The following is a 16487-nucleotide window of genomic DNA, read 5'->3' on the forward strand; positions in this document are numbered from 1 at the left end:
GTAGTAGTACAGAGAAAGATCTGCAGTGGGCAGGGCCCTAAAACTCCCTAGAGGGCTAGATGGGCTTGAAAACTTAGATGAGCTTGAAAACTTCCCCAAGGCTATCCGCCTCTCAGCTGGGAAAGAAAAGGGCTTTAGTTCTTCCCTCCACCTGTGAAGTCTGCTGGCTGGATTTGCACCCTCCCCAGAGTTCTGACCAGCAGGCTTCTCACCCAGTTCAAATTGTTATAAAATTAGGCTAGAGAATTCTTCTCCCTGTGGAGTTTTACCCCCTGCTCCTCTGGCCACCCTCCCAATGGATCCTTGTGCCAGGCAGGAATGGGCTGCTTAGGGACCCAGGGAGCTCCTAGGGCCTTTCTGCTGCATTCTCTACCCCTTTATTTCGCTCAGCTTGGCTCTCTAACTTGACTCAGCTCCAGGTGAGGTCAGAAACTTCTCCAGCAAACAGACCTTCAGCTTCTCCAGTGGGGGTGTGTGTTCGGGAGAGGAGGGTCTTCCTTTCCCACTTGCGCAGTTGGGGTACTCACAGTATTTGGGGGTTTCCCAGGGCCTGCAGGAGCAATCTGCTTCCTTCAGAGGGTCTGTGGGTCCTCTCGGGATTGCTGGTTGGGTCTTGCAGTCGATCTGGAGCTAAAATTCACAATGAGAGCCCCCGCATGCTGCTCTGTCCAGAGCTGCAGTCTAGTCCTGCCTCCCATCCGCCATTATCCCAGGAGCTCCTCTCTTTAGTTAGGAATCATTCTGATGGTTGTTGCTTAGCACATCTAGTATTTTTAAAAGTTACACAGTAAAGCTTAGATTAACAGATATTTTCTTGCTTAAATATTGTACAGTTCAACTGATATGCTTCAACTGGCTTATTCTTTAAAGAGAATTATAATAATCTGAACAAATGCAGTTTCCCTGCCCGCTTTGGTCCCCTTCCGCCCACGAGTGTCCTGCATTTCAGACGTATAGTTCTGTGTTGTAGTTTAAAAAGTTTGTAGAGAGAGGTTTAAAAATCTTGTTTCCAGGTGTATGTATTACAATCCAGTGGACTTGAGTAAAGGCTCTGGGTACCATTTAGAGGTAGTATTTAGTGTTAGGGAAACACCTTTGCCTGTTGTCTAATTTCTAATTGACCTGACAGAAGAAGAAAGGCTATGTATATTCTAAACTTGCTTATTTCAGTTCTAGTTAATTAGCTCCAAAAACATATGTAACTCCGAGACAACTGGGATGGGGGAGTCCAGTGACTAATCATTTCTCTGACCGTGGACCTGTAGGCCTCAGTTTTTGTCAACTGTAGAATGTGGGGTTAGAGAATATGATATCTAAAATTTCTGACATTATGACAACATATGATTCTAAGTTATTCATGTTTATTCCTTTATTCATGTCATTTATGAAATGGCATAAATGGTGTTTTCCTTTTTCTCCTAATGCATTGTAAAGACTGTATGAGATCTTTGAGAAAGTTGTTAATCAATCTGTCATCAATTTATATTAAACTCTGGAGAGATGGGATTTAGAATAGTTAAATCCATATAAACTAACCTTTTATTTTCAAGAAGACTGCTTCAAATCATGGCAGATTTTGATTTAACAGAATTTGTTGGGCATTTATTATTCTGTACATTATTTTGCCTAATTCTTACCATAACTGATTTATCGCAGTCTCCTCTTTGGCACATAACATTTTTGAAAAAAAGTCTTTCCAATGGCAATTTCTCTAATGCTATTGAATTAAGAAAATTAGGCAAGCACATAGTGTTATTTTAAAAGGGAATTTTCCAGGATTTTTGGCATTTGGTGAAAGACTAACAATCAAGTCTTTTGGGTGTTACTGTTTGATGAGGAAAAAGTATGCTTTCTAATCAAGCTGTAAGAATAAATATCATTATTATAACCTTTTTTGCTGTTTTTTCCTTTTACTTCTTCTTCTTTTTTTTGCTTGTGGAAGCCGCAAGACAGGGAAAAGCAGAAAATACAGGGACTCCCTATTTTTTTTTTTTCAGTGCTTCCTTGGAAACCGCGTGATGAAGCAGAACATCATTTTCCTTACACTCATCTGAGGAAAGCTTGCAGTGATCTTTTTCTTCCTTCAGATGGCACTGTCTGTCATAAGGTGTGCAGCTAGTACTGAGCATTTACATAGAGCTGTAAAATTTGTCAACAATGTTTACTGAGGTTATGTAATTTCTTGGGCTCCCACATAGCAACTCTGTGGGGTAGTTTATGGAAGAAGAAGCCAAACTTCACACAGCTCTGTGTGACTAGCTAGATATTGCTAGATTCCTGATCTGCTGCTTCTGGGTCCTGTTTCACTACTGTTATGATGCCTACTGTATGTATATCCCACTATTCAGAACAGATTCATAAATAGTGAAAATAAAATGAGCTGGAGCATATTAATAAATATTAAAATATTCAAGAAATAAATATTGGAATTAATGAATTTGTGAAAAAGGGAACTGTAGCACAATGGACCTCTTTCCCTTATCACTGTGGCCACTGGCTATTTGATATTTATTGAAAAGGAAACTCAGCCACCTAGGGACCATTTCTTGCCCTGTTGTTGAGCTTGAGATTGTATTTTCAGTGGTACATGTAATGTCCTTGGTAGCACTGCCTAGAACACAGACATGACAAGGCATCTAAAAATGCCATTATATGAGGAGCAGCCCTAAAAGTGAAGAATATATGTGATCATGACTTGATGTGAGGGGCGGGTATAGTAGTTCTCTATGTCAAGTAGATAAATGTGTGAAAATCCACAAGACTGAGGGTGATAGCTTAATTCTGTAATCTTTTATGTGGATAATAAATTGTGGAAATTAATCACAGAACCAGAACAGAGCTAAGATATCAAAGTTAACTATCCACATGTCTGCAGGAAGTCTTACTCAATGAAAGCAGAGCCACTGTTGACTTACTTTAGTGACCATTTCATTTCCAGAAGGTAAAGGAAATGATCCAGGGAGCCAGTACTCTGAGTCTATCTTTGGCCTAATTTGACTACGAGGGGCTTAATTAGACAAGTTAACCTAATGAAAATCCTGAGAGAAAGGCCATGCCATTCATTCAACAAATGAGTAGCATTGAATACCTTCTATTAGCTGTGTTCTGTTCTAGATGCTAGAGATTTAGCAGTGAATACAACAGACAAAATCTCTGTCATTATAGAGCTTTCATTTTAAAAACTTGCAATGATCTGTTGTCCAAAAATACTAGCTTCATGGTTACTTAATTGCAGGGACCTTAACTTTCACTTCACTTTAGACATCTGCTTGCAGGGCCACACTCTGGATTTGTTGTCATCTGGGACTGCTTGTTTCAGAAATCTAAAAATTCTAACATCTTAATTCCCACATTGTGTACTCTTCAGTCTTGTAGAGATCCACACTTCCTTGGTTGCCTGGATTTTCTCCTTGTCTATCAACACTTATTTTCCTGGCCTCTTTCTTTTTCCTACACAGTCTGTGTCTCGTTTTTGGCCATAAGGACTGTTCTTCCACCCATGCCCTTGGGTCCCTTTCACTTATGCTTCTGCTGCCTCCACCCACCAAAACTCCCATTTCCAGATGAGTGATAACAGTCTGCATTGTCTACTATTAGACCCAAGCAGCTGGATCCTGCTGGTGAATCTGAAATATCTGAAAAAATCCGTACCACCAGAAATTCGTGGTTTTCCATCTCTGCCAAGCTAGTAGCCAACCAGTAAATCCTTTTGTCTGTCATCACTACTTTCACCCATTTGACTATTCTTCCAGTAATTATTCTAAATTACTTAGCCTTTAGCCGCCAATCTCTAGACCCCCCCTTTTTTTTCCTTCCTTCCTTCCTTCCTTCCTTCCTTCCTTCCTTCCTTCCTTCCTTCCTTCCTTCCTTCCTTGCTTCCTTCCTTTCTTTCTTTCTTTCTTTCTTTTTTTTTTTTTTTTTTATTTGAGACAGAGTCTCCCTCTGTCGTCCAGGCTGGAGTGCAGTGGCCCGATCTAGGCTTACTGCAAGCTCCGCCTCCCAGGTTCACGCCATTCTCCTGCCCCAGCTTCCCGAGTAGCTGGGACTACAGGCACCCGCCACCATACCCGGCTAATTTTTTGTGTCTTTTTTTTTTAGTAGAGACGGAGTTTCACCGTGTTAGCCGGGATGGTCTAGGCCCCCTTCTTTAAGCAGACGACTTTGCCTATTACTTGAATGAAAAAAATTGAGGCTGTCATTCTTGAGCTCCCTCAGTTTCTGGTCTTCCACCTGTTTTCTATATCTGCAACTCTCCCTACCTCCTTTCCCTCAGCCTCAGAGAATGATGTGTCCCCTCCTGCTTCTCCCACCCCAGCCTGACCTCTTCACCTATGCCCTTGATCCAATCCACACTTATTTTCTCTATGAATTTTGTCCTTCATTCATTCATTCATTCTCTTGCCCCTGTCTTCAGTAACTTCCCTTGTGCTGGCTGCAGTGGTATGCTAGTAAATTGGCTCCCCTGGAGAAAGAAACACAAAAGACCCTAATATGTAGCATTTGCCCATTTCCGTGGTGTAAATACTCGCACCATGGTGATTTTAAGTTACCAACATGGTGCCAGTGATGCTGGGAAGAAGTACACACAATCAGAGCTGATAAGGGATGGCTGCCAACGCCACACCACTTCTTATTTCTTATAGCCTAAAAATACGGTTCTTCCAATTCCTTAAAAAAACAAACAAACAAACAAACAAATACTTAAAAAAAAAAACCTTCCTTGACCTATGCCTCTTTCTCCAGCTCCTCTCTCTTTTCTGTTTTTCTTTTCTAATCCTGCCTTCTCAGAAGAGTCTATACTTGCCTATTTCCTTATTCGGTCTGGCATTGGAAACCGTGAGATGGAGTTAAGGATGGTTGTTGAGAAGGTATATGTTTTGAGCATTGCTAAAATTGGAATGAAAGGCATGCTGGATTTAATCTTAGTAGTCACTGTAAAGAAGTTGGTCACTGGCCTAACATACCGAGGACTCAGCTCACCTGGTGTGGAGTGGTTTTGTCCTGACAGCAGACTCTGCACACATTCCTTAGTTCTTCTTATGTGTGCTTCGCAGGTGGCAGTACCATTTAGCCAGTTAACCAAGCTAGTATTCAGAGAGTTGTCGTGATCCCTCCCTTACCACTCACTTCTCCATCCAATTAATCACCAAAATTGTGCTCATTTTGACTCTTGGATATTTATCAAAATTATATTCCTCTACTGTTGCTTTAGAAAAAGATCTCCTTACCATTTTCTTGGAGTATTACACCAGTCTCCAAATTGGTTTTCATGCAGCTGGAGTCTTCTCCATAAAATGTGTCTTCCACATTGCCACTAGAATGACCTATGTGTTCAAGATTGACCATGTCACTCACATGTTCAAAATAATTCATGGGCTTCCTGTCACCTGTAGCAGTGGGTCTCAGCCCTGACTGTTCATTAGAATCACCTATGAAGCTTGTTAAAAATACCAATGTTTAGGTCTTGCTGTGGGTTTAGCGGATTAGGGTCTCTGATGATGGGGCCTAGACAAATTCTATAGGTGATTCTGGTAAGACTTACTAGCCAATAGATTAAAGCCCAAGGTTCTTAGCATAGTGTACAAAGCCTTTCACCATCTGGTCTTTGCCAGCCACTCCCTCCATCCTCACTTTTCCTGTTTCTCATTTTGTAGTTGTGATACCAAACTTACTGTAATTTCCTCAGTGACTTAACTTGAGCTGCTCCTTCCATCTCTAATGCTTTTCTTCCCTTCTTTTCTCCCTTTACCTGTACAACTTCAGTTTACTCTTCATGAAGCTTCCCTGGCCACTCAAATTGGGTTAAGTGTCCCTTAGCAGTACCTAGTACCCTGTATATTGATTTGCCTTTGCCACCATAATGTAATCTTCTTGAGGGCAGAGACTGGAATTACTTTATGTTCTTAGTGTTTGATTCAAAGTGGTTGTTTTGTAAATGATAACTGGCAGACTAATAAACAGGAAGAGGAATATGGAACAAAGCCGGAATATAGAGAATTGGAATACAGAGTTCCTAAAATTCAAAGAAAAGGTACGTAAGATGCCAGAGATAGTCTCTTAAAGGGAGAGTTGTTGTAAAGTGATCATAGGCAGTATCTGTACTAAACAATTGGAAGTAATATGTGAAGGAAAGGGATAGGAAAAGTGGCCATATGAACTGATTATTTATTTATTTATTTATTTATTTATTTATTTATTTATTTTTGAGACAGAGTCTCGCTCTGTCACCTAGGCTGGAGTGCAGTGGTGCGATCTCAGCTCACTGCAACCTCCTCTCCCAGGTTCAAGCGATTCTTCTGCCTCAGCCTTCTGAGTTGCTGAGACTATAGGCATGTGCCACCGCACATGGCTAATTTTTGTATTTTTAGTAGAGACGGGGGTTCTCTGTGTTGGCCAGGCTGGTCTCGAACTCCTGACCTTAGGTGATCCACCCACCTCGGCCTCCCAAAGTGCTGAGATTACATGCATGAGCCACTGTGCCAGGCATGAACTGATTTTTAAATAATATGCACAAGAAAGAAAGAAGGATACGAAACCAAATGGCTGGGTGCAGTGGATCATGCCTGTAATCTCAGCACTTTGGGAGGGTGGAAGTGGGCGGATCACCTGAGCTCAGGAGTTTGAGATCAGCCTGGCCAACTTGAACCTGGGAGGTGGAGGTTGCAGTGAGCCAAGATCATGCCACTGCACTCCAGCCTGGGCAACAGAGCGAGATTCTGTCTCCAAAAAAAAAAAAATTATATATATATATATATATATATATTCCACCAGGAACACAATCCTGGTGGAATAATGAGCTAAAATTTTGAAAAAGGTTGGGCTGACCTTTTACATTTTATATGTAGAGAACGAAAATGAGGCCAGGTGCAGTGGCTCATGCCTATAATCCCAACACTTTGGGAGCCAAGGCGGGAGGTTCACTTGAGCCCAGGAGTTTGAGACCAGCCTGGACAACATGGTGAGACCCTGTCTCTACAAAAAGAAAGACAGAAAGGGTGTGGGGGTGGGGTGTGGGGCAGCAGGGGGGGAGAGAGAGAGAGAATGAATATGTCAAATAAATAATAGATTCTTACCAACAAATGGACCCAATAATCAGATACAGAGAACAAATGAAACTTCTTAGCTTTCTTGTCTTCTCTGACATGGAGAATGAGCTATACACAGACTAATAAGGGTAGAAGTGAGAAAAATAAGAGGAGAAAATTGAAGCCCAAGATTGGGGAGGAGATTGTATCAGAACTCTGGATGCTCTAAAATGAATTCACATCTCAGGGTTAGATTCTGAGAACAGTTGTTAATGTCATTGCTGAACTAATAATCTTTGAGTAATTATGGTGAAATGTGAAAATGTGTAGAAGCCTGTGGAGGAATAATGTTCTAAAATAATAATGTAGATTCCATAGATTTTTGTAAACTTGATGTTACTTCCACAAAAGACTCTAGAGATCATTTTTAAAGATTTTCAAATATTATACTTGAAAGATAAGCAATAAAAGTTATGTGGGCTCTCTGAGAATTCATTCCACATTACCCAGTTTCTACCCATAGATTCTACATTTACAGTTTAGGAGGATGCTGCAGCTGTAATATGTCTGGATTCCCATTGGGTATTTGACAGTCTACCATTCTATACTTGGGAACATGAAGGAGAATTGGATTATAGTATGGGTATAGTTATTGAACAGTGGAACTCAATCTTAATTTAGTTACTCATTGGCAGCCTGGCAGGAAGTCTCTTATGGGCTGCTGTTTTTTGACCCTGTTACACTCATCGGTTTAACACCTCCTCCCCGCTTCTCACTCTCAGCTGTCAATCTTGCTGTTTATTGCACCAAGAAAATAGAAGCACCTGAAAAAAACTTCTTGGTCCTCCTATTGCCAAATATACTAATCTTCCTACGTCTATACTCATATTCTCTGACATGCTTCTAATTCAATTGGATGAACTGCCACTGTTCCTTCCACTTGTACATTGGTCCTCTTCATTTTGCCTACTCATTGTTCCTAGAAATTTCTCTTCTCATTCTAGTTTTTCATCTATTTTCTTTTCTCTGTTAGAGAAACATGCTATATTTCAGCTTAGAAACAAGCTATAATATTAATCAGGTGTTTTTTTTTTAACCTCACTTATCTCATGTACCCCTCAAGCCACCTCCCATTCCCTTGCATGCTTTGTGGCAGAACTTCTCAAAAGAGCTGTCTAAATTGCTTGCCTTCATTTCCTCACCATTCTTTCCCACTCCGTAAAGACCGTTCTTTGAAAAGGTTGTCAGTAACTTCCATGTTGCTAAATCCATCGGTCAATTCCCAGTCTTCATCTTACTTAACTTCTCAGAATTCTCTTTTTTTTTTTTTTTGAAACAGGATCTCACTCTCACCCAGGCTGGTGTGCAGTGGTGCAATCTCAGTTCACTGCAACCTCTGCCTTTCAGGTTCAAGCAATTCTCATACTTCATCCTCCCAAGTAGCTAGGATTACAGATGCACAGCACCATGCCCGGCTAATTTTTGTATTTTTAGTAGAGATGGAATTTCGCCATGTTGCCCAGGCTGTTCTTGAACTCCTGGCCTCAAGTGATTAGCCTACCTCAGCCTCCCAAAGTGCTCAGATTACAGGCTTGAGCCACTGCACCTGCCAGCTTTCTCTCAGAATTTTGATACCATTGATTACCCTTTTCTGTTTCAAGCTTTCTTCACCTGGTTTCTGGGAGATACCACTCACCTGATTTTTCTCCCGCCTCACTTGCTGTTACTTCTTAGTCTCCTGTGTTGGATGTTTACCCTCTCCCTTGACTCAGCCATGCTAAGCCCAGGGCTCAGTCGTAACACTTCTTCTCTGCTCCCTTACACTCATTCTCCAGGTCCCCATTGTTCATTATAGTAGCCCCTAGCCACATGTGGCTTTTGTCTGCTACATTGTGTGGCTGAAATTATAGAACAGGCTCATCATCTCAGAAAGCTCTGGTGAGCAGCACTGCTCTGGGTTATTTCATCTGTCTAGTCCCATGGCTTGAAAAATTTATCGATGACATGCTGATGATTCCCAGATTGATTCACTAGTTCCAGCTTCCCTGCCTGTTTCGATCTTCAGCTGCCTGCTTGATTACTTAATTTCTAAGAAAGCTGTCACACCTTACATAGCTACAACTGAACATTGTTTTCCTTCCCAACTGCTCTTATGTCAGTCTTACCTATCAGTAAACAGTACTATTCTTCACACAGGCTAAAACACCTTATAGTCTTTTGTGGGTGGACATGGGGAGGGACTTCCATTCTTGGGGAGAAATGGTTTCAGGGGAACACTTCTATTTCTTCTTTTCATGCCTTACTTTAGTTCCTGAGAAGCAAGGATGGATTGACTTTTCTCTTTTTCCTTTGCAATTATTTTTTACCTCTTTTCCTCTTGCACTCAATATCCAGTGCATCCAGCATGCATTTATCTCAGTGACTTGGAACATACATTTACCAGATACCCACATAGTCCATTTACTCATTCCATTCAAGTTTTTGCTCAAATATTACTGCTTCAGACCTTCTTTGTCCATTCTATCTGAAGCAGCATTCCTATCACTCTATACCCTTACTTTGTTTTACTTTTTCATCGAATTAACATGATGTGACATAGTGTATGTTTGCTCTTCATCTGTCTCTACCCTACTATAATACATGATGGTAAGGATTTTGATTCTGCTCTAAACTCAGTACATAAATTAGTAGCTCACATATAGTAAATGTTCAATGACATTTGTTGAATTAAGTGACATATTGATGAAATTTCTGATGACATAAAATGAGGCAATGTAGCTAATACATTAAATTAGCATTTGTTTATGTATCTTTTGTTTTTGCTTGTTCATATTTTACATTTTACCAGTTGCTATATGAGAAAAAGTGAAACATTATTTTACTGAGAAGGTCATTTATATGATTATAGGCATTTGTTACTATGTCTTTCATTTATGATAAATGTTAAGGATATAAAAATTCTAGGAATATTGTTGGGGCAAGCTTTATTATGACATAACAATTGTATTAGAAATTGAAATTATACTAATAAAGTTAGATTTAAAATTGGGCATTATAGCTATAAAAGGTAAAAAGTAATAAGACAGGGTCCCTGGCCTTAAGTAACTTGTGACCTAGAGGGTAAAACAGTTATAGATAAGTAACTACAGGATGTGTCTATGTATTTTGGAAGCAGAGGCAAATATATAATGGCCTAAGGGCATCGTTATTAAAAATGTATCTACTTCCAGAGGTTCTGGACACCTAGAATGATACAGGATGATAAAAATTAGAATACAGGTGTGTGTAAACAGTGCTGGCAGACTCAAGGAGGACACATGTGACTGTGCTGGTGGTTAGAATTAGGATCTTGGATAAAATGAAACTACATAGATATCCAAGTGAGGCTTTGTAAAATACGGAGATAAAGAAGCCATGCCAGTTTAAGAGCATTAGATAAATCCCTCAGCTTGGCCTAGAAAATGTCCCTCAATAAGAGAAACAGACAGATCTAGCTGACCAGCTGCCAGCTTTCACTTCTTACCGCCACGCTGAGTTAGCTGGAATCATTTTAGCATCGCAAGATGGATGGCTCTACCTTGTGGTAGTCCAAGCTGGAGGGTGGTAGTAGTCAGAGCAACTAATGTAATACCATCTTTAGGCTCACAATTTGACCCATAATTTCCCTCCCATAATTTTATTTTATTTTTCCCCTTCCATAATTTTTAAGTTAAAAATATCTGCATGGGCTGGGCCCAGTGGCTCACATCTGTAATCCTAGCACTTTGGGAGGCCGAGGTGGATGGATCACCTGAGGTCAGGAGTTTGAGACCAGCCTGGCCAACATGGCGAAACCCCCTCTCTATTAAAAATACAAAAATTAGCCGTGCATGATGGCGGGTGCTTGTAATCCCAGCTACTCGGGAGTTTGAGGCAAGAGAATCACTTGAACCCAGGTGGCGGAGGTTGCAGTGAGGCCCAAAATCGCGCCACTGCACTCAAGCCTGGGTGAAAGAGTGAAACTCCTTCTCAAAAAAAAAAAAAAAAAAAAAAAAATTTGCATGATATTGATTAGCTCAGGAGGCAGCAGGAACAGGTATGGAAGGTGTGTTAGGACTCTATTCCAGGGCGATTCCACTTGGTTGAGCAGTTGATATACTGCTTTCTGGTGCTCTGCCAGAGGAGTGAGGGGGTGAGACTGAAATATACCCTGTGCTTTGACAGCTGTGTGCCCTGCTGTGAAGCTGCTCCCATCAGGAAGGGATGTTTTTTCCTAATTCGCAGAAAGCCCTGCGTAGTCTAACACAGCTGTTTTCTGCCTGGTTTATCTTCGAGTGCCTAGAATAATGTGTGGTACAAGAACTGTTTGGCAAGCTGAAAGAAACTCAAGACAGTTTTCCAGATTTGAGCATTTCGAAGTAATTAAAGATCACTCTGGGCCAGGTACAGTGGCTCCCGCCTTTAATCCCAGTACTTTGGGAGGCTGAGGCGGGCAGATCACTTGAGCTCAGGAGTTCAAGACTAGCCTGGGCAACACAGTGAGACCCTGTCTCCTTTTTTTTTAAAAAAATAAAAATAACTTTTAAAAAGTCTGATTTAAAAACTTGTAATTCAAAATATCCTCCTGTTTGCTGCATAACTGTAAGGAAACATTTTTCATGCTTCTTCCTGGTAAAAACTATAGAGAAGGGGAGAACAGGTAACTAAAGAAAAATATCCTGTTGCTATCCCAGAAATAGAAATTTATCCTTTAGTCTTCTAGAAATAACCTTCATTATATTGTATACAAAAGATTAATTCATTTAAAAACTTCAGTAAAGATATGAAATTTGATGATGATTAATAAATTGATGTTTGGTTTTAGTATTGTCTGAGTTCTTATGTATCCTCAAATACCTTTCATCCTAACAGGAAAGTAATGGCTGTACCCAGGAACTTTGAAGACCTTTTTTTCTCGATAGTATTTAGATATTCCACTGCCTCCTAGATTCTAGTGTTAAGAAGACTGGTCTAATTCTCCTTTGCATTTAACTTGTGATTTACCTGGAGGTTTTAAGTTAAGAACTGGAAGAGGAAAAGTAGAGAGCTATTATTGAGTTGCTTTTTCAGACCACTGTGTTCCAAGATTCCCTCTCAAGAGGAATTCTTGAAGTAGGCATTTTTTTAGTGTGCTCCTAAGATTTAAAAATTTCATTGGTTGTTTCATACATCGTGTATGAAGAATGGCCACTGATTACGTCACAACTTTATTTGTTAAAATTATTTGTGGTTTACTATTGTCATTAATATGTTTGTCTTTTTTTTTTTTTTTTTGTAGGTGAAGCTTTGTTCTAAGAATATTTGTTTCATCTAGTTTATGAGCCCAAATGATATAGACTCTAAATGTTATAGCAGTGGTGAAAGACTGGTAAGTATATAATGTAATAAATATTAACCATCAACATACTTGTTTTTGAAGGCTTGAAACTACATAATTATGTGACATTCGTTAAACCCCAAAGTTAAAACAGCTAAACTTTTCTTAGTAGAGATGGATGTATAGTTTGTGGTTTATCCATACAATGGTATATTGCATGATGGTTTAATGGAATGAACATAACATTAAGAGGAGAAAGCAAAGTTACCAAAGAATATATACAGTGTACTATTTATATCTGGTTGTTGGCTATAACCTCATGTTATATATTCTTTGTTTCTGGTTACTTTAAATATTAGAAAAAAATTTAAAGAAAATACTGTGCAATCATCTTTTCAGTTGACATTCAAAATGGCTAAAAGTCATTCAATTAAATTCAATATTTCTGTTAGGAAGAGGTGAATGCTTCCTAATGTACAAAGCAAAAGTGTCACCATCACCACAACTGATGTTGTTCTGTTAATGCAAACTAATACAATTAGATAGAATAATGGAAATTATATGAATATTGGATAAGATAATTCAGAATTTTTGTTGTTTGTAGATTATAGAGTATTAAATCTGGGAAATTCAAAACAAAATAATAAAAAAGCTCAGAAAGAAGTTTAGATATATGATTATTATATCAAAAGAAATCCACTTCCTATGTGCCTACTATATACCAGTTTTAAATCCTAGAATATATAATGGAAAACAAAATCCCATTCATAATAATGGCAAAAATATAAAGCACCTTGGAGTAAACCTAAGAAGAAATATGTAAAACCTATCCTATGAAATAACAGCAATTTCTACTTCAAGGAAATAATAAGACAAAGGTACAAGTAGTATAAGGGTGTTAATTGTAGCTTTGTTTATGATAATAAAAGACTAGAAACAATCTATTCAAAAATAAGAGATTGGCTGCATAGTAGACTATAATATAATGCAATATATGTAATATTTACATGTAGCAGTGTGCCATACAGCTATTAAAGAGTGACAGCTCATGTGAAATGTTTTTCAGTATATCTAAATGAAATAAAAGCAAGTAATAGATCATGTATATACACTAGCCTATTCATATAAACATGTATATATTTTATGTACATTTTTAAATCAAGAAAAAGCATACATTTCTGTTGAGATTATAATGCCTTTTACTGATATGGCATTAACTGTTATATCTAAAAATTTATATTGATTTCCATTATCTTAATTTCTAGAAGATAGACTTAATTATTCCCATAATTTTTCAGTTTTTCACATTTTTAATATTTCTAAAGTTGCAGTGTATCTTGCAATGGATGATGCCGTATAAGCACTTGTGAAGTAGTTGACGTGGTCTGCACACGAGTGCACTTGATCATAGACTTTCACATTGTCAGCACTTCAGCAGACTTCGGTGCATTGCTGGTACTGTACCTGTTGAGTTTTAAGTGTCTTCCTGGTTGTTTTCTGAAACTTTCTGCTGATACCATTTGGTAAGATCAAGAAAGCACCAGCATATAAACTTATAGAATGACATTGGTAGCTTTGAAGGAAAATCCCGGAAACAATAGTGCAGTACTCTTAAATGCTGTGTCATGAATGGTCTTGACAACCCAGAAGGTGATATTGTAGGGAAATTTTATGTGATAAGAAACATTGTGTCATAGTTTAATTCTTTTTTAGTGGTGTACTAAATAATTATGTATCCTAAAATTATTAACAGATTCAGTGAAATATATTAAAATTGGATAAATATGAACTGAATATAAATGAGGTTATTGGATTTATTGAATAATTTTACTTTCTGAAAGTATATAAAGAACCAATATTTTATATAATAGAGGTTATTGCCGCATTTTAGAATAATGAGAGATGTACTTTATACTTTTCTGTCTTCTTTCTAATGTTCAAAAATATTAAAAATAATGATGTTTGTTATACTAAGAGAGAGTTATTGTAACACCTAGAATTTTGATGGGAATCAAAGAATTAAACTATGAGGTCCCAGAATGAACAGGAACTAAGTTAGTATTAGGAATTTCTCTGGTATTTCCCCTTCATGTTTATCTACTTCTCTTTGTATCCCATTGGTTCATTTTTACCTAGTTGGCTTCTTCTGACCCTCAGCTACCTCATAATGACTACCATAGCCCCATCTGTATGTGACCTTTCAGCATATCAACTATATCCCTCTAGTTTAAATTCCCGAGAGAGAAAGAAAACCTGATTAGTCCAGTTCCTCTTTGCAACCCACACTATACAAGTCACATCTTGTGATGAGCATGCATTGTAGCTAAATTGGGGCCCAGAGCCTGACTGTGCCTCTTGGCAAGAGGCATAATCATATGCCCACTGCCCTCTCAGCAGGGGTTGTAGGGAGGGCTTCCCCCTGAAGCGGGTGAAGGGAGGGGAAACAATACATGTCTTATTTAACTTAACATCTCTATGTTAAACGTCTTTTAAAGGTTATTAGATACCTCAAAATTACTTTTGGCCCAGAGATGAAACTATTTTGAAACTCTTTGGGGATTTTGTTGTTCATGGTTTTTCCCTTCTGAAAATTTGTACATTTTTCTCTGTATTTATGTTCCCCCATTCTGTTTGCTGTACCTTATTTCCCTTAATCTTAAAATGTCACATTACCCTTTATTTGATTTAAATGTTATAAGAAGTGAAGTGGCATAACTTTAACTGTTAGAATTATTCAATTTTTATTCGCCTGACTGGAAATCCTCTTATTAACTGAACTTTGGTGTTTGGGGAGGATGGGGCAGTGATTGTGGGCTCTATCAAGTGAAAAATGGGTTATAATTTTAAAATGACAATTTATTATAAAATATGCAAAGCAAGAACATTTTATAAGTAATGGGTTTATTTTTATTGTATTTAAGAAAGAAAGTCTTCTCTCTTAAAAAGAGAAAAATGTCTTCCAGGTGCTGTCACTTACCCATTCTCAGCTATGCTCAGGTATTTCAAACCTGGGACTCATTTCTGCCATGGCAGGAATTACTTAAGAAGCACCCGACTAGGTTAGAACTATGCCTGAAAATATTATAGGGTTAAGTACCAATTCCTAATAATTTTAAGCCAATCTTCAGTTAGAAACAAACAACAAAAACACATAGTTTTAAAAGTAAATTTGTATTTGTTTTCCTAATCTTTTTTTTTGTAATATTTATTTTATAGCTCGGTCATGAGCACCGACAGTAACTCATTGGCACGTGAATTTCTGACTGATGTCAACCGGCTTTGCAATGCAGTGGTCCAGAGGGTGGAGGCCAGGGAGGAAGAAGAGGAGGAGACACACATGGCAACCCTCGGACAGTACCTTGTCCGTGGTCGAGGATTTCTATTACTTACCAAGCTAAATTCTATCATTGATCAGGTAACATGTTTATATCAAATACTTATTTTCATCAATATATGATAGTTAACTATAGCTACATGGTTTTGGATTACATACTTTCTGAAGCCTCCTTGAGATAAAGTCTAGTCTTTCACATTATTCCACTAAAAAAAAAAAAAAGTGGACCTATTTATAACCATATTGTTTATTTGAATACTTTCAAAATATCTGAAATATCTTAGAATTATGAATGGCCTAAGAACTAAATGGTTTCATATATACTATGCTTTTTATCCTAATATCAGTGAGATAACTATGGTTGTTAGTAGAAATATAAGATATAATCTTATATCCCTGCATCTTATGTCAGAAACATGATGAATTTTCATTTTCAATGAATGTCAAGTATGTTTTTGAAAAAGTTTTGGAGGCTGCTAATTCTGGAGTGAAAGCAGAGAGTCTTTTTATGTGAACTAATAATTACTGAGTCTTTTAGCTTGTATACGTCTAATTTTTCAAATGTTGTTTTTGGCTTAATGTATGGTATGACCATATGGTTTTGCTGTTTTCTTATTATAAAATTAACAGAGTTTTAAAACTAGTTGAGACTAGATGTTTTCATCTAACCTTCTTTTACAGATGAGAAAACAGATCTAGAAACATTAAATACTCACATAAATTAATTTTAAGGCCAAATGTGATTTATATGTTTATTTCCTTTTAGTAGAAAATGAATAATTATTTTGTGAAT

General features: G+C 38.1%; 1 protein-coding gene across 1 annotated transcript in view; it reads left to right on the top strand.

The window, feature by feature from the left end:
* Positions 1 to 16487, top strand: part of LOC105474609 (lysosomal trafficking regulator) — a 200414-nt gene that overhangs the window by 23424 nt on the left and 160503 nt on the right. The window contains exons 2-3 of the mRNA XM_071073958.1: positions 12322 to 12411; positions 15577 to 15775. Coding sequence (XP_070930059.1) covers positions 15584 to 15775 — 192 coding nt within the window. The 5' untranslated portion in view covers positions 12322 to 12411; positions 15577 to 15583. The remainder of the gene's footprint in view (positions 1 to 12321; positions 12412 to 15576; positions 15776 to 16487) is intronic.

The sequence above is a fragment of the Macaca nemestrina genome, chromosome 1 (genome assembly GCF_043159975.1).
Source record: "Macaca nemestrina isolate mMacNem1 chromosome 1, mMacNem.hap1, whole genome shotgun sequence".
Taxonomy (NCBI): Eukaryota; Metazoa; Chordata; class Mammalia; order Primates; family Cercopithecidae; genus Macaca; species Macaca nemestrina.